The 19,082-nt window shown below is 48.0% G+C and overlaps 1 protein-coding gene across 9 annotated transcripts in view; it reads left to right on the plus strand.

Moving 5' to 3' along the window:
- The window catches only part of LTBP3 (latent transforming growth factor beta binding protein 3), a 91,042-nt gene that overhangs the window by 20,081 nt on the left and 51,879 nt on the right, over nucleotides 1–19,082 (plus strand). For 6 of the 9 annotated variants that reach the window (XM_029614038.1, XM_029614040.1, XM_029614043.1 and 3 more), the window contains 7 exons: nucleotides 2,937–3,029; nucleotides 3,148–3,270; nucleotides 3,561–3,743; nucleotides 10,861–11,043; nucleotides 13,187–13,242; nucleotides 14,498–14,582; nucleotides 14,705–14,800. In XM_029614038.1, coding sequence (XP_029469898.1) covers nucleotides 2,937–3,029; nucleotides 3,148–3,270; nucleotides 3,561–3,743; nucleotides 10,861–11,043; nucleotides 13,187–13,242; nucleotides 14,498–14,582; nucleotides 14,705–14,800 — 819 coding nt within the window. The remainder of the gene's footprint in view (nucleotides 1–2,936; nucleotides 3,030–3,147; nucleotides 3,271–3,560; nucleotides 3,744–10,860; nucleotides 11,044–13,186; nucleotides 13,243–14,497; nucleotides 14,583–14,704; nucleotides 14,801–19,082) is intronic. The other 3 variants (XM_029614041.1, XM_029614044.1, XM_029614042.1) reach the window with 2 other exon arrangements.

The raw sequence follows: 19,082 nt of genomic DNA on the forward strand, positions 1-19,082 counted from the left end.
AAGCAGTGGTTCTTGTACAGATCCCTGGGGCACTCCACTTTTCACCATTCTTCCATTGAGAAAAGTTACCATTTAGCCCTGCTCTCAGTTTTGTATCTTTTAACCAGTTCTCAATCCATAACAGAACATCGCCTCTTATCCCATGACTTTTTAATTTCCTCATGAGTTTCTCATGAGATACTTTCTGAAACGCTTTCTGAAAATTCAAATACACTGTATCAAGTGGCTCACTTTTATCCACATGTTTATTCATGCTTTTCAAAAACATGTAGCAAATTGGTGAGGCAAGACTTGGCTAAATCGATGTTGACATTGTCCCATTAAACGATGTCTATATCTTCAGTAATTTTGCTCTTTAAAATAGTTTCAACCATTTTTCCTGGTACTGACAACAGGCTCAACAGTCTGTAGTTTCCCAGTTTCCTAGTGTGTAGCCAGATGGACTCAGGACCAAAGGGTTTATGCTCTCCTGCCAGTAGATGGAGACTGAGTCAGGTTTCAAAGCTGACATCACCCTAGATCAGTGATGGCCAACCTTTTGCGCTCAGTGTGTCAAAATTCATAAAAAACCGAGCATAACTTGGATGGTATGTCACTTCTAGAAAAATCCATAATTTTGTAATATTTGTAGCTCTAATTAATAACAAAAAGTTATAATTTTAATATATGTTCTGTATTTATTAATAAAGCAAAAACAAATAATTCTTTACCTTACCTGCTTAGTGACTTTTTTGTTGCTGAATTTCATTAGCTAAATCTTTAATTAAAACACTCTCTCCCCCTCCACCCACCCCCCCCCCCACCAAACTCTTACTCCCCTGGATTTCTCATACACACTCATGATCTCACACTCACTGGCTCCCTCACATACACACATACACACACACACACTGAACCCCAGGCAGGCTCCCATTCATTTTCACACCACTCCCGCTCCATCCTCCAGGCAGGCACCAATTCATTCTCACACACACACACACCCCCAGGCAGGCACCTATGCATTCACACACACACACCCCCATGCAGAGTCCCATTCATTCACATGCACACACTAAAGGCAGACCCCCCCTCTCTTTTGCCAGCAACCTCAGAGCCTCTCTCATTCCTCTGCTGCCACTGACACTGCTGCCACATGGCTATTGGGGAGGCGCCGATTGCTGCTACTGACACTGAAGCCCATTCTGCTGCCTCCTCTGTGCAGGCCCTGTGGGCTTCCATTTTCTCCATTCTGATCTCGTACATTGTGAGATCCGCATAGAGAAAGTGCTGTTCTTGCACATCCCAAAGATTACATGTGCCAATCACTAAAAAGTAATTTATTTTGTTTTTTACCTTTGCTGTCTGATCTTCATTTTCTAATTGGTTGGTCACAGGCTTTTTTTTCCCACCTTCCCTTTCTTATTTTTTCCCACCTTCCCTTTCTTATTTTTTTTTGCCAATTCCTTTTATATTGTCTTTTTTTCTGTTTCTTTTCTCTCCATCTTCTTCCCTCAAACACACAGGTTCTCATTCTCACATGCATTTCTCTCTCTCACACACAGGCTCTCACTGTCACATGCTCTCTCTCATACAATCATTCATACACACAGTCTCTCACTGGCACATGCTGTCTGACTCTCACACACACAGGCTCTCTCTCACTCCCACGTGCTGTCTTGCTCAAGCACATGCTGTCTCTGCAAACATTCATTTTCTCATTCTCACACACAATCTCTCAACTCATCTCATACATGCACACACACACACCTTCTACAGACCCTCAGCCTCTCTCTCACCTCTGGGCCTCCTCTTCGCGGGTCGTCGCAGGATGGGCTCTGCGACAGCCCTGCTACCAGGCTTCTTCCTCTTCTCGGGCCGCTGCGACTTGGGATTCGCGGCTGCCCGTAAACACAAGCCCTGCTCCTCTGAGATTAAGGTTCCACGAAGGACAAGGATTCCTTACCGGAGGGCGCAAATGTTTCACACCTTGGACAAATTGCACAACGTCCAGATGTGCAGCTAAGGCTACCCCTTGAATCTTACCTCGAAAGCAACCTAGGGCCAACACCTGCACCCTTAGAGAGCTGCACGATAAGCCCTTAGTCATGCCGGCCTGTAAAAAGGACAAGATATCTGACACCAAAGCCCGAAAGGGGCTCACTTTGTGTTCTATACACCAAGACTCAAAAATCCCCCACACCCCGGTATAAGCCATGGGAGGGGGAGGGATTGTTTTTTTTTTGTTTACTCACTGGCTTGGGACCCTCTAGAATGTGTGTTTTCGGGGAGAGCACTGGATTTGACCTGGGCCAGTAAGATGCAGCACATGCATTCTGCTGCAGTGGGTCCTCAGTCCCTCCTCTCCACCCCCTGTAATCCTCGTATGGTCTGACTGCAGCCTGTCCGGCCTGCGCATCTTCTTGCTGCCACAGATCTTCCCTGCCCTTCCCCCTAAACACCGACCCGGTCTGACTACAGTCTGCTCAGTGCAGTCGGGGGGAGTGCAGGGTAGTTCCCAGGATTGTACACATCCTTGTGGGCATGGGAAGAGATGTCTCTCCTTTGGGGAGCTAGGGAGGTGCTGAGCTCCCTCTTTCAAAAGAGGTATTAGATTTTTAGCCACATGTACCGGGAAAAAAAAGGGGTGAGAATGATTTTAAATTTCCACAGACTGTTGGTTGTAGGTGGGAGGGGGAGGAAGAAAACTGCTTGGGGAGGTACCGGGGTTGGGGCTATGCTTAGGTTTTATTCTCTGACCCTGTTGTATCCCATGTTTTCCAGGGTTGTTGAGGTGGGAATGGGGAGAGTGTTTATGTTGGTGAAAGAAGGGAGGTGACTTATTTCTCCTCTCCTCACTCTTTCCCTCTCTCACTCTTCACCTGCCTTTTTCCCTCCCCTCTTCCCTCTGATTACCCTTTCTGCCCCCTCCCAATAAATACTGCTGTTCTTTTTTTCAGACACGGGTGTGCAGAAGACTGGATCCAGCCGAGGGGAATATGGGACCGACTGCCCCCAGGGCTACAAGAGACTCAACAGCACCCACTGCCAGGGTATAATACATCGGGTCCACAACCATCGCAGTGACTTTTTGAGAAGTCTGTGATTGATTGAAGCAGTAAATTTAAAAGGTGTGTGTGACATCTCCCTCTCCCTCTCTTTTCCTCCTAGATATTAATGAGTGTGTCATGCAAGGCGTCTGTCAGAATGGCGAGTGCCTAAACACGCAGGGGAGCTTCCGCTGCACCTGTAAGCCAGGGTACATCCCGGGACCCTCTCGCACGCACTGTGTTGGTATGTACTGAAATCCCTCAACCCAAGGATGGGGTGAGATGGGGAGAAGGTACTTGTGGCAATAGGCCATTTCCCCACTGCACTAGAGAGGGGGGCTGGGGAAGGGAAAGGTTCTTTAGAATCCATTTTAGCAGGCCATGGAAATTCAGTTCTGGTTCTCCTCTTTCTACTCTCAGGAGGTTGAAGGGTAAACACGGAGATCCATTTCTATATTGTCAACATGCGTAGACCAGGTCAATGGGGCAGTTCTTAATGTACAGGGCTTTAATGCTGTTTGTGGTTTTCTGTGGGGTGGGGGCCTGGATTCCCTGCAGTGGAGAAGTCTGAAGAGAAGGGTCTATGTTTCCGGCTGGTCAGCGCAGATCATCAGTGCCAACATCCTCTGTCTACCCGGCTGACCAGACAGCTGTGCTGCTGCAGTGTAGGCAAGGCCTGGGGCTCGAACTGTGAGAGGTGTCCATCCGATGGCACAGGTAAGTCCTCTTGCTTTTCATTTCTCCTGGGTTTTGTTGCCCTTCCTCCACTTTGTATCCTGGAAGCACTTCTCTGCTGAGACCAATGGCCTAGCAAGGACTGGCACAATGATCATGGTTTTTAGTGAAGTGGGACAAAGGCAGAAATTTCCTAGTGTGTAGCCAGATGGACTCAAGACCAATGGGTTTATGCTCCCCTGTCAGCAGATGGAGATGGAGTCAGGTTTCAAAGCTGACGTCACCCTAAGTACTCCCCTGCAGTGACCTCAGCCCTTCAGTATTTCTCTGTCTCCACCAGATGCAGACATGCTTTCCCTGTGGGGATCACTGTATCTTTTGCAAGAAGAAATTCTACTTTTAAATTGAAGAAAACATTTAGCCCCACTCTCCTGCGGCGATACCTAAAGGTCCCTCCCCCAGTTGAGAATTCCTGAGGTGATTTCCAAGATCCCTCTGAGGGGTGCCTCGGTCCGGTAGCTGGTTCCTGGCGTTGACTTTGCTGCTGAAGCAGCTGAAAGGCAGTGGGTGCAGGACGTCAAGCATGCCAGTGACAGCCAAAGCCCTCTCCCACCCTGCAGTTGGAGACCATCTCTGTACTCAGCTGGTAAGCGCTGAGCCCAGGTAAGATTAAAAAAAAAAAAGGCTTTCCTCCTGATTCAGAGACATTGCAGGGGTTTCGATACGACTTCCTCTAGTCTCCTTACTCGGTGCGCCATATCGACATTGTTCCCAATCCTGTCAGGGTAAGGGGAAGTGGGCTTCTGAGCGGGTTGATCGGCCCCCCCAGTGAGCTAGGCCCTGCTTTAGGCTTGGTCGGCACACTGTGCGGTAGGCCATGGCGGCGCCATCTTGCTCATGTTTTTATGCCTGTGTTGCCCACCGTAGAGCTTTGGTATGCTCAGTGTGTGTTGGTTCTGCGCACGCACTGTGTACACAATGGTGCGCACGTACATACGCATACAACTTACTAGGCACAGAATACAAGTAAAGCCGGGCGCATGTGCTGTGTATGCACCTCACTGCAGCCCGCATAGGCGCCCGAAATCTGAGCGCGTAAAACTTTAAGCGTGAGCCGTCTGAACAAGCAGTTACCATTGCCAATGGCTCTGGCAGCAAAGAAACATAAGCACCTTTCTGCCGTGCTTGTCCATATTAGTGCTGCAGTCCGACTTGGATTCTTGCTTATGTCAGAACTATGAGGAAGCCCAGGGAGAGTTGGCTTCCCCGGACTTTGCTAAGCCCGGCTCCTCCCATTCAGAGGATGGGTCAGTCATTGCTTTAACTGGAAGTACCCCAGATCTGAGTAACCGCAGGACTGGGTCATCCATAAGAACATAAGAATTTGCCATGCTGGGTCAGATCAATGATCCATCAAGCCCAGCATCCTGTTTCCAACAGAGGCCAAACCAGGCCACAAGAACCTGGCAATTTCCCAAACACTAAGAAGATCCCATGCTACTGATGCAATTAATAGCAGTGGCTTTGCCCTAAGTAAACTTGATTAATAGCAGTTAATGGACTTCTCCTCCAAGAACTTATCCAAACCTTTTTTGAACCCAGCTACACTAACTGCACTAACCACATCCTCTGGCAACAAATTTCAGAGCTTTATTGTGCGTTGAGTGAAAAAGAATTTTCGCCGATTAGTCTTAAATGTGCTACTTGCTAACTTTATGGAATGTCCCCTAGTCCTTCTATTATCCGAAAGTGTAAATAACCGATTCACATCTACCTGTTCTAGATCTCTCATGATTTTAAAGACCTCTATCATATCCCCCCTCAGTCGTCTCTTCTCCAAGCTGAAAAGTCCTAATCTCTTTAGTCTTTCCTCATAGGGGAGTTGTTCCATTCCCTTTATCATTTTGGTAGCCCTTTGGTAGCCCCCTCTATCATATCCTCCCTCAGCCGTGTCAGCCGTGTCTTCTCCAAGCTGAACAGCCCTAACCTCTTCAGCCTTTCCTCATAGGGGAGCTGTTCCATCCCCTTTATCATTTTGGTTGCCCTTCTCTGTACTATGGGAGAGAGAAATTTAGCGGCACATAATCCAGTACCTCCTAGGCTAGGCATGGTCATGGCCGCCTTCTCTTGGGTGGAATTCTTTCAAGGTCTTCAAGCGTTCATACAGGTGCAGTTTGCTACCTCACTTGCCCCTATTCATACAGAACCTCAGCCGATTAGCCCTCTCTCTCCCAGTCCTATCGGCAGACCTCGAGGCCTGTCTCGACTCACCAAGGGTAACCCTGGCAGGGACCCAGATGGCACGGATGAAGACGAGGATCCAGATTCCTTGAAAGCTTGGGAAATCCCCCCTGGTTTAGAACCATATTGGACCATGTTACTGTTTTTCCACAGAGATGAATTGCTGGACCTGGTTTCCCAGACACTGGGAGTTTCTGGGGCAGACTGTATGACAGAAACAAAGAAGAATTCCATTCTGATTTCCCTACGGAAAGCCTTTTGCTACTTTCCAGTACTGGAAGCCATACAGAAGTTGATTGACCTGGAATGGGATATCCCAGAAGAAAGTTTTAAAGGTGGACTAGCGTTAAAAGCTCTGTACCCATTGGATCCAGCAGCGAGAGAACGTTTGCGTTTACCTAAAGTGTATGCGCTGGTCTGTGCCATCTCTAAGCGAACAACTATCCCAGTGGATGGAGGAGTGGCCTTAAAGGATTATGCACAATAGGCAGATGGAGTCCATCCTTAAACTGGCCTTTGACACAATAGCAATGATCTTAGATTGCTTCTTGTTGTGGCCTGGTAGCTCATTCATGCCTGCTTCTCTCTCAGGAGGTGGATGACTCGAGGGGGGTGAATTCCAGAGCGGTTATGGAACCCACCGCCGCCTTTTTAGCTGGTGCGAGCTTGGACCTAGTCCATATCTCAGTCAGAGGCGTCAGTGGTGGTGGCCAGAAGACAGCTATGGCTGCGGAATTGACAGCAGATGCAACCTCCAAGGCAAATCTTACAAAGATTCCCTTTAAAGGATCATTCCTCTTCGGAAGAGAATTAGAAAAGCTGGTCAGTAAATGGGGCGAATCTCCAGTACCCCGACTACCAGAAGATAAGAGAAAGCAGTTACAGTGCCCCTTGCTCATGAGGAGTCGATCCAGGGGTCCCAAAGCTTTGTCGTCTACAGAAACTCGATATTTAAGAGGTCTAGGTTTTTTGGGAGGTCTCAGTCCTTTTGGAGTTGGCAGCCTAAGAGAACTTCAGGCTCGGGTTCAGGTTCATCCTGAACCCCCCAGTGAAGTTTTGCTGACCTACCCTCAGAATGAGGAGATAGGGGGTTGACTGTCCCTCTTCTACCAATGGTGAGTCAAGATCACATTTGACAAATGGGTACTGGAGGTCATACAAGAAGGATATGTGCTGGGTTTTCGTAGCACTCCTTAGGACATATTCATATCTCCTTGCCACTCCCAGCACAAGAAGCAATAATGGAGACTACACTATTAAGGCTCCTCAGGATGAGGGCTGTAATCTTAGTACCTGCGCCCCATGAAAATATGGGGCGTTATTCCATCTGTTTCATCATACCCAAGAAGGGAAGGTTCCTTTTGCCCTATCCTGGACCTCAAGATTGTCAATGACATCTATGAGTGATTCATTTTCGCAAGGAAATCCTATGCTCCCTGATAATGGCCATACAATCAGGGGAGTTCTTAACCTCCCTGGTCCTATCTGAGGCCTTCCTAGGCTTAGCGGTACTGGGTCACAATTATCAGTTCTAGACACTGCCATTTGGCCTGGCCACCGCCCCCAGAACATTTTCCAAGGTCATAGCAGCAGCGTTGAGAAAAGAGGGAATCCTGGTGCACCTGTAGTTGGACAACTGGTTGATCCAGGCAAAGTCCATAGAAAAGAGTATCTGGGTGACCAACAAGATGACCTCCTTGCTTCAGGAACTCGGTTGGATCATAAAGCTGGACAAAAGCAGTCCCAAACCCTCCCAGTCCTTGGACTATCTGGGAATCCGGTTCATAAGAACATAAGAAATTGCCATGCTGGGTCAGACCAAGGGTCCATCAAGCCCAGCATCCTGTTTCCAACAGAGGCCAAACCAGGCCACAAGAACCTGGCAATTACCCAAACACTAAGAAGATCCCATGCTATTGATGTAACAAGCAGAGCAAGGTCTTCCTCCCGACCATGCGGATAAAGAAGTTGATGTCCCAAGTGTTTTTGTTAGTTCCACACCATCGGGCATATCATGTTCATTATCTTCAAGTCCTTGGTATGATGGCGGCAACCCTGGAAGGAGTGCAGTGGGCGAGGGCATACATGTGACCACTTCAATGTTTCCTGCTGTCACTTTGGAACCCACTGTCTCAAGACTATTCAATTCGCCTTTACTTACCGATGGAAGTATGCTCTTGGCTTCATGGTGGCTGCAGGAAGTTCATCTGGGCAGGGGTGTACCCCTGTACCTTCCGAACTGGCTGGTCCTCACGACAGACATGAGCTTCTGGGGCTGGGGAGCTCACTGTCAGGAACTGAAGGCCCAGGGGCATTGGACCAAGGAAGAGGCCCTCTGGAACATAACTGTCTAGAAGCCCAGGCAGATTGATGTGGCTACAATTCAGCCACATACTTCAGGGTCATGTGGTCCACTTAATGTTAGACAATGCAACAACGGTAGCCTGCATCAACCGCCAGGCGGAACCTAAAGCCAGCAAGTGTCACAGGAGATAGATCTCCTTATGGAATGGGTGGAAATACCTCTACAGATGATCTCAGCCTCCCACATCGCAGGAAAAGACAACGTCAGAGCAGACTTTCTAAGCAGGGAGAGTCTGGATCCATGAGAGTGGGCGTTGTTGGCCAAAGCTTTTCAGCTGGAAGTAGATCGCTGAGGTCTTCCATCCATCGACTTGCTGGCCGCATCTCACAATGCGAAGGTTCCCCATTTCTTCAGTCGCAGAAGATATCAGTTGACTCTAGGGATTAACGCTCTCTTTCAGACCTGGCCGGAAGATGAGCTGCTATATGCCTTTCCTCCATGACCCTCCTGGGCAGGATAATTCGCAGAATCGAGCGCCACAGGGGATTAGTCCTAGTAGTAGCTCAAGATTGGCCCAGGCATTCCTGGTATATGGGCATGCGGAGACTCTTCCCCCCCCCCCCTCCCCTCCCCTGTGTCTCCCACTACACAGGGACCTGCTACAGTAGGTTCGGTTCCTTCAGGATGATCCGACTCTACTCTGTCGTATGGTCTGGCCCTTGAGAGGGCTTGCCTGATGAAGCGAGGATAATCAGCGGCAGTAATTGCACCTTACTCCATGCTTGGAGTATGTGTGTGTGGGTCTGGAGAGTACTTGAGGTCTGGTGCAAGGAATGCAGTGTTTCCCCTCAGATGGTCAAAATCCCACTAATTCTGGAATCTTTGCAGGACAGCTTGAATAAAAGTTTGACTATTAACTCCTTGAAGGTCCAGGTAGCGGCTCGGTGAATGGAACCTGCCTGTCTGCTCATCCGGACATGGCCCGTTTTCTGAAAGGGGTGAAACACCCCCAACCACTCCTATGGTGGCCCATTCCCTTGTGGAATCTTAATCAATATTGAAGTTTTTGGCAGGGCCCTCCTTTCAGCCACTGCACAGTCTTTCCTTGCGTTTATTAACCCTGAAAACGGTGTTCCTTGAGGCTATATGCTCGACATGTTGCATCTCCGAATTATAGGCATTGTCATGTCTGGAACTGTTCCTCCGTGTGACTCCAGAAGCAGCTTCATACCGTTCCATCCTTCTTGCCCAAGGTAGTCTCGGAGTTTCATTATAATCAGTCCCATTTTGTTACCATCCCTAGATAAGCACAAGGATGCAGAAGAATACCGCCTCCTCCGCCATTTGAATTTCAGTAGGCTTTTGGTGCGGTATCTGGAAGTTTCAGAACCAGTCCAAAAGACGGACTGGCTGTTTGTCCTTCATGGTGGAAGGAAGCAGGGTGAACTAGCTTCGCAGGCTACCATAGCTCGCTGGATTAAGGAGGTGGTCACAGGAGCCTATGTGGAGGCAGGAAAGCCATTATTCCTTCAGGTTAAAGCTCATTCCACTAGGACTCAGGCAGTCTCATGGGCAGAAGCTAGACTATTGTCTCCCATCGACATCTGCCAAGCGGCTATATGGTCCTCCTTGTACACCTTCTCCAGGTTCTATCACTTGGAAGTTCAGACTGAGAAGACACAGACTTTGCAAAGGCGGTATTAACCGGATCATGGGCAGCATCTCGCCCTGTTCGGGAATAGCTTTTGTACATCCCATTGGTCCTGAATCCATCTGGCTACACACTAGGAAATAAACACATTACTTACCTGATAATTTTGTTTTCCTTAGTGTAGACAGATGGACTCAGCATTTCGGCCATGGCCGCTCAAGATCGGTGCTAAGGATTCACCCGTGTAATGGATATTGATTCCAAAAGATTACGGGTAAGCAGTCATCCAGTCCGTAAATCAAGGCATCTATAAACTTACTGGGGTTCAGTGTTTGGTTGAGTACAGTTATGGTTATCCATTTTTAATCAAGTTTTTAATCAGGTTTTTTCGATAATATGTCCACTGTAGCTTTTGAAGAGAATACTGAAGGGCTGAGGTCACTGCAGGGGTGTATCTGTGGTGTTGTCAGCTTTGAAACCTGACTCTGTCTCCATCTGCTGGCAGGGGAGCACAACCCATTGGTCCTGAGTCCATCTGTACACTAAGGAACACAAAATTATCAGGTAAGTAATTTCTCCATTTGCCCACCCAGATGCTCAACCCAGATCCTGTAAAGTCATTGTATCTCCATATCAGTTCACTCAGCTATACAGTAACTCTGGCATTCTTCCACAAGTGGCTGAGACCGACCCTCCTCCCCCTCTCCCCTGGCTCCTTAGGGGAAGAATGTGTGTTCTCCCTATGGCTCCTCAGTGGAGGAGCTTGTGTCTGTCCTCGCCCTCCCCAGCTGGTTGGTTGGTTGAGGGCAGAGCATGTTTCCTCCTTCCAGCTCTTTGGGCAGGATTGTGTGGCCCTCTCCTTCCTCGGCATCTTGGGGCCTGAGGCCTGCTGCCCTTTCCCCTGGCTCCTCAAGGCCTGAGATGTCTCTCTGACTTCTTGCTTCACTGAGTTTTCCTTTCAGCGGCATTTAAGGAGATCTGTCCTGCTGGAAAGGGTTACCACATCCTGACGTCTCACCAGACTCTCACTATCCTTGGGGAAAGTGACTTTACACTGCACATTCACCCCGATGGGAGCGCTGATCTCCAGCAAAACGAGTTCCCCACCCTTCCCCCAGCCGAGAATGAATCCAGTGAGGTCAAAGGTGAGTTAGATGTTTCCATTCCTAAAATGCTGGACACTATTGCCTTATTTTATAGGCTGCTGTTAAATCTTGAGCTCCGATTTCTCCTGATCACAGCCTGTGGGTTTTAACTATTTTCTTAATAAATTAAATTCCAAAGTCTCTCCTTTTGTCCTGTATGTTTTACTAGACTGTAAGCTCTACGGAACAGGAACTGTCTCCTATGTGTATCTGTGCAGTGCTGTGGATGTCTAATAATGCTGTAGAAATAAGTAGTAATAGCTTTTCCCAGCTGATATCATGAGGTACTTTTCGCCCACAAGTTGTATAAATGAGGAGGGCGTTTGACTTCTTGGCATCATCATGTAAGGAGATAATGTCAGCCTGGGCAGGATTCTCGCAACACTTTAGACAGCACCTTTTCTTGCATTTGTTGAAATAATGTAATTGAACAAGATATCCCTCAAAACACAAGGTCCCTATTTATGCTCACCAAATGAACTAGTACTCATATTTATTCTTAATAATTGTCATTTTATTATAATTTCTTCAACTGTATAAATATATACTCAATTAATATTGTTCATATGCAAATACTTCTATAAAGCCCCTCATTCATCCCGATTCATACAAACTCACACAACCACAACCCTTATAACCACCATAAAACATCAATCCCTTATATCACATGGAGTAGCAGTGATCTTCTGCTTCCTGTAAGCAACTGGCGATAGTAACATGGTTATTTTCTGCTTCTCTCTAACTGGCCCATCCAGGCTGTCTGGTTATTCTTGCCCTTACTTACTTAATTACTTAATTAATTAATTAATACATACTTCCAGGGATCTATCCCTGCTGCCAGCCACAGAGCGTGACCACTTTTAAATGCTCTCTCTCTCCTTATTTAGGACCATTTTTGTTGTCTTCTTCATTTGCATTCCATCTTAGGCAAATGAGTATTCAAGATCCCCCACTTCTTTCTATCTTTTTTTTTCTTTCTTTCTAAATTTATCACCTATCTAGAACTGTAGGCTATTTACAATAAACATACATAATCCCATATACACATCAATAACATAATCAAAACAACAACAATAAATCAGTAAAACATATAAAACAGACCAACGAGCGGTATACTAAAATCATAGATTCTGGTTGGCAGGCTTGTGCAAAATAAACGCCTCAATCTCTTTCAGAATACAGTTCAAACGGCTTCATTTTTCTATTGTACAGTTTCTATAGATGATAAGCTTGTGCAAGTAGGCCTGTAACATCTTTCTAAAAACTGTTAAGACTGTTTCATTTTTTAATTGCTAGGGCAACACATTCTACAGTATAGGCCCCCGAACATAAAAAAAAAAGCCTTCCCTGGACTCTTCCAGAGGCACATGCTTAAAAGAAGGGACATCTAAATTCAGTTGGGATCCTGACCGGAGGGCTCTGGCTGGACAATTCAGCTTGAGAGCAGCATTCACATTATGAGGTGTGATGCCTCTCACTCCTTTATATACTAACATTAGTTCGTCCCCAGCGAACCTCCCTTCCCATGCTGAACCACAACATTCTGTAATAGTCTAAATAATTACCAGTTCTAGTGTGGTTGTTGTGCCAGGTCCCATGTGCAAGCCTGCCAGACAGACCCAGCTGCTTGTTTAATTGACGTGGAGCCAGCTGTCAACGCTATGGGTGAAATAATTTGCTTAAAAAAACAAAACAAAAAAGCTGTGTGGTTGTCTGCATTTCCACTAGGAACTGTGGGGTTTTAAGTCTGTCACTGCAGTCAGCCAGACAGACTTGCGGCTGTATGGTTGACTGTGTTTCTGCAAGGACTTCTAACGTTTTGCAGCAACCACTCTGCTATTCTTCCTGGCAGCCCCAACACCTGTTGAATCGCTCCAAGTACAGCACATGAGCCACTTAAACATGCGACTTTGGGTTGTGCGTCTGCCATCTTTTCACTCCCTTTTCCTGTAGGCGAGCAGTAGTGATGTCACCGATCCTGTGAGCAGCAGTAGTGATGTCACGCTTCCTGTAACGGGGTAGCAGTGATGCCACCCCGTTAGGGCCCTCCTAGGACAGAGGTGTGTTACTTATTTCTGTGGTGTTGACTTTCTCTTACACTGATTTCTTTCATTTTCTTTTCCCTCCTTGCCTGCATTTGAAGCTACCACCCCTCCGATGGTGAGTGCTCCCGCCTGTCTGTCTTGGCGTCCGGACCAGGTATCCTTTGGTGCAGCGGAGGAGCCTAAGGCATGGGGAAAAGAGGACAGAGAGGGAAAAAAGAGCATCAGAGTGAGGGAGTGTAAGAGAGGGAGACACGCAGGCGATGCAACAGAAGGAAAAACTGAGTGCACTGGGGAGGCTAATGGAAGCCTCCCCTTTCCAGGATGCACCTGTCTGCACATATATGTGCATCCCATTCCCTCCCCCCCCCCTACAAAAAAAATGCTCCTTTCACAATCCTCTTGCACCCCCTGTTATGTTCTGAAATTGTGGCGTGGACAGAACACAAAACAAGTTTATAGGGACAAGCCCGCTCCCTAACATACACACGCGCACCCCCTCCCAGGCCTCATAAGCCACCTTCCCTTCAGAAAGCAGGATAACATGCTTAGCGTTTCACGTAGGCGAGTGCTCAGCCAGAAATGTGTCTAAATCTAGGACTGCAATTCATTTGCCTAGATTTAGGTTTCTAAGTTAGATGCCTAATGCTGAAGTTTAATGCTAAATGCCTAGCTCCTTTTTTTTTTTTTTTTTTTTGCCTTAATTCTGCCTCTGTAGCCACCCACTTTTTAGAAGCTCAAATGAAGTCACTCTGGCCTAGTTGATTTTTGAAGGGGCTGATTTAGGTGCCCCTCAGCAACAGTGAATGACGGCAAATGAAGACCAATTGGTTCATCCAGACTTCCCATTTGGTTTCCTCTGCAATTCTCAACCACTTTGAGTAAATAAACCCCATCACCCCCTCCCCCATATCACCATGCTCTTTACACAACCTCTCAGCCCTGTTCCTACCAGTGCTCTCCATATGTCTTAAGCAAGTTTAACGTTCATTACAATGCTGGCCCCCCCCCCCACACTGCTAGGCCATTTTAGGCCTTGCCATCTTTTCCTTAGGTTCTTACAAGCCCCAAACTTACGGTAATCTAGCACCTAAGTCCCATCCTAGTCTTCTTACTAGTGTGGCTATTTTCAGAAACATCTAGCCTCCATGTGCTCATTGTTAAGGTTGTAACCATGGCCACTCCCAGCCGTCTTGGAAACTTCAGGCATAAGAGAAGAAATGGAGGGAGGTGTAAAAATTCAGGAATTAGCAAAGCACTGGCGGGAGGAGGAGAGAGAGAGGCTGGCATAGCCCTGTGGGTCGGTGGATTCAGGATGGATGAGGGAAGCTGATAAGACATGATCTATAAATCGATCTGCCTATTTTTCTGTCCCATTGGTGATATGCTGCTGCTGCATTTCCTTTCCCCAGCTGCCAGCATATGGCACCAACTCGGAGGAGCAGTCTGTGGATCCCTTACCTGCTGGAGCCACCACACAATGGGTGCGCTACCCAAGTAAGGCCCTCCCTCTGCTTCCCGTAGTTTCTACTCGCCATTCCTTGGAGGTGATGGTGGCGATGCCACAACTCCAGGGTGGATGCTTGTATGATTTTTAATGATTCTCCCTGTCATTTCAGAGGTGGTGGTGCGACCGACAACTGTAGCGGTCAGGAAGGAGCTAGCAGAGCAGTATACCCGTAGCGCTGTGGAGATTGCACCAACCCAGGTGACAGGTCAGTGTGTGCACTACCTACAAAACCCTTCCCCTCCTCCTCCGCTATGGGAATCATTTCCTTGACATTGTCAGCTGCTTCCAATGGGAAAGGTGCTCTCTACCCTGGCTGTCAACCTTATATCTTTAAGGAGCTAATCAGCCTGCCTTTTAACATATCCTTCCCGTCAAGGAGCATTTGTCTCCTCCTCTAGTTTTGCGACAAACCTTCCCCTTTAAGAAATACTTTGGTGCAATTTTCAATGACATTTTTTCCTTGTAAAAAAAAAAAAATCATCACTGCCCCTTCCAGTTTAAGAAACCTTTCAACAGTCCCTCCTTGTTGGAACAGTTTTATTTTCAATATTTCCTAGCATGTAGCCAGATGGATTCAGGACCAATGAGTTATGCTCTCCTGCCAGAGTCAGATTTCAAAGCTGATGTCACCCTAGATACACCCTTGCAGTAACCTCAGCCCTTCAATATTTCTCCATCTCCAGCAGATGGTGGACGTACCTCTCCCTATAAGGATTGCTGTACTTTTTGGAAGGAGAAATTCTACATTTAAATTGGAGAAAATTGAGCCTCACTCTCCTGCGCTGATACCTAAAGGTCCCTCCCCCAGTTGAGAATTCCTGAGGTGATTTCCAAGATCCCTCTGAGGGGTGCCTTGGTCCGGTAGCCGGTTCCCGGCATGGGCTTTGCTGCTTAAGTAGCTGAAAGGCAGCGGGTGTAGGAAGTCGAGCGTGGCGGTGATGGCCAAAGCCCTACCCCTCACAGCCGGAGACAGTCTCTGTACTCAGCTGGTAAGCGCTGAGTCCAGGTAAGTAAAAAAAAAAAAAAAAAGAGAAGAAGATTTGCCTCACAAACCAGAGACGTTTGGAGGGGTTTTCGGTAGGACTTCCTCCCTCCGATCTCCTTGCTCAGTGCGCCATAACAATGCCATTCCCAATCCAGTTGAGGTAAGCGAAAGTGGGCTTCCAAGCAGGTTGAGCGGCCCCTTGCTTGGCTAGGCCCCGCTTTAGGCTTGGTCTGCACACCGTGTGGTAAACTGCGGTGGCGCCATCTTGCGCACATCTTTGTGCATGCCGTATTGCCATCCATAGAACGCGAGGTGCGTCGGCTCTGCACATGCGCTGCAGGCATAATGTTGCGCGCATACATACGCATACAACCTACTAAGTGCAGAATGCCGGTGAAACTGGGCACGTGGGCTATGCATGCACCTCGCCACTTCTTGCCTAGGCGCCCGAAATTTGTGCGCATAAAATTTTAAGCGCAAGCTGATAGAATGCATGGTATACTGCCGCAATGGCTCCTGCAGCCAAGAAACATAAGCGCCTTTCTCTCTGCGCTGCTTGACACATTAGGCCTTCTGAATCTGAATTGGATTCCAACTTATGTCAGCACTGTGAGGAAACCCAGGGAGAGATGGCTTCCCTGGACTTTGCTAAACCTGGCTCTTCCATTCAGAGTATGGGTTAGCCACAGCCTTAACTGGAAGTACCCCGGATCTGAGTATCCCCGTGACTGGGTCCTCCATGGGAGCAGGAAATTCAGCGATGCCTACCCCAGTACCTCCTGGGTTAGGCATGGACCCGGATGCCTTCTGTTGGGTGGAAGTTTTCCAGGGCCTTCAAGCCTTCGTACAGGAACAGTCTGCTATCTCACTTGCCCCTGTCTGGATGGAACCTCAGCTGAAAAGCATCCCCACTCCCAGTCCTATCGGCAGACCTCGAGGCATGCCCCACCTAACCAAGGGTATCCTTGGCAGGGACCCAGATAGCATGGATGAAGAGGAGGATACGGATTCCTTGGAAGATGGGGAAGTTCCCCCTGGCTTAGAACCGTATCTGACTATGTTACAGTTTTTTGATAGAGACGAATTGCCTGCCCTGGTTTCCCAGAGCCTGAAGATGCTGGGAGTTCCTGGGGTGGACTCTATGACTGAACCAAAGAAGAATCCCATTCTGATTTCCCTACATTGCTACTTTCCAGTACTGGAAGCCATCCAGGAGTTGATTGACCTGGAATGGGATGTCCCAGAAGCAAGTTTTAAAGGGGGATGAGCTTTAGAAGCTCTATACCCACTGGATCTGGCAGAGAGAGAGTGTTTGTATTTCCCTAAAGTGGATGCGCTGGTCTGTGCCGTCTCTAAGCAAACAACTATCCCAGTGGAAGGAGGAGCAGCATTAAATGATGCGCACAATAGATGGATGGAGTTCATCCTTAAACAGGCCTTTGATGCAGTAGCAGTGACCTTACAGATTGCTTCTTGTTATGCCTTGATAGCTCATTGGTGCCTACTCCTCTCATAAGTGTTGGATAACTGAGGGGTGAATTCCAGAGCTGTTACTGAACCTGCCGCCACCTTTTTGGCTGACTCTGGCTCGGATCTAATCCGTACTTTAGCCAGAGGAGTGGCCTCAGTGGTGGCGTCCAGAAGACAACTATGACTGCAGAATTGATCAGCAGACACAACCTCCAAGGCAAATCTTACAAAGATGCCCTTTAAAGGATCATTTGTATTAGGAAACGAATTGGAAAAGCTGGCTAGTAAATGGGGTGAAGTTCCTGTTCCCCAGGTACCAGAAGATAAGAGAAAGCAGTTACAGTGCCCCTCGCCTATGAGGAGTCGATCTAGGGGCTACTATTGCTTTCGCCCCTTTAGAAACTCGACATTTCAGAGGTCTTGGCCCTTTGGGAGGTCTCAGTCCTTTTGTAGTCGACAGCCCATAATGAACCCCCCAATTAAATTTTGCCGACCCACCACCGGAATGAGGAGATAGGGGGTCGATTGTCCTTATTGTACCAGCGATGGGTCAAGATCACTTCAGACAAATGGGTACTGGAGGTCATACGAGAAGGAATTTCGCTGGAATTTCACAGCACTCCTCAGGACATATTCATGATATCTCCTTGCCATTCCTAGCACAAGAACAACACTTTAACAACAACACTAAGCCTGACTACGGCCCCCAACTGGCCCTACCCCCCCCACTACGAGCCTTCAAACCAGGAACAGGACGTGAAAGAGATGAGACTGAACCAGCACCCAGCAGACTACTGAAATATCACATGCTGACTTCCTACAAAGAAACACACTCACTCCGATAAGAATACTCCTACACCTCTGATCCAACACTCCCTGAAGTACCCCAACAAACAAACCAACAAACACCTAACTCCACCCAACGCTCACACACCTGGCCTATACAACAACCCTCGACAGTACTCCTCACCAGCTACCTAAACATCCCTCATGAGAGAGAGACGCATGAGCAACAACCCTCCCATCTCAGAGTCACAAAACGCACTCAAACGGGATGCCCGACACTCTCAAAGACCCGCAACAACCTCTGAACCACTATTGAAATGAGACCCACACATCAACTTGTCTACTTATACACCCAGCCGCCGCCATCAAGTCCGCCCCATGGAGCAACACGAGGCCCGCCCCCGACGTGACGTCACACCAAGCACCGGGCCCGCCCCCGACGGGACCCCACACACAACGCTCGTGCGATCAGCGCAAACCCGCTGGGGTAAGAGCCAACCTCCACAACCTCCGACCACATCAGGCCCTGCAGCGCCGACCCCTAACATCGCCCCACCTCAAGGAGCACGACCAAGGAGCGTGACCAATGGACCTTGCCCCTTGTTATGCCCCTCTACCTCGACAACTCCCAGCACTAACTCAACCCGCCATATCCAACTCCAACAGCAACCGAAAACACACCACAGATGTACACACTCTACCCACACAACCTCCCTACCCGATACCTCTCCCCATACCACACGTTCTATCCACACAACCTCCCTACCCCACACCCTCTCACCAACATACACCCAAAACACACTCCCCCAACTTTAAACCAAAATGATGCCTCCAATAAGACAAAAGCAACACGCACCGTCAGAACACGAAAACTCAGCACTATCCCCATGCACCCAAACAAGCTAATCACAACCCTCGCTGTAATATCTCTACTCCTACTCAATGCACAGTCCATCACCAAAAAGATACCAATAATACACGACCTCCTAATTGACTCGCGCCCCGACATACCCTGCATAATGGAGTCATGGCTCAAAAACACAGACACCACCCTCATCAATCAACTACCCAAATCAACCTACAACATCTACGCCATACCAAGACCAAAAAAGAAAGGTGGCAGCATACTCCTCATGGCCCTAAAGAAACTCAACCTCTTAGTCCACCCCATCAACGCTCCACCTCCCATAGAAATCAGCCTTTTCAAAACAAAATCACTACAAATCATCCTCCTATATGCCCTTCC

Source organism: Rhinatrema bivittatum, chromosome 8 (genome assembly GCF_901001135.1).
Source record: "Rhinatrema bivittatum chromosome 8, aRhiBiv1.1, whole genome shotgun sequence".
NCBI lineage: Eukaryota > Metazoa > Chordata > Amphibia > Gymnophiona > Rhinatrematidae > Rhinatrema > Rhinatrema bivittatum.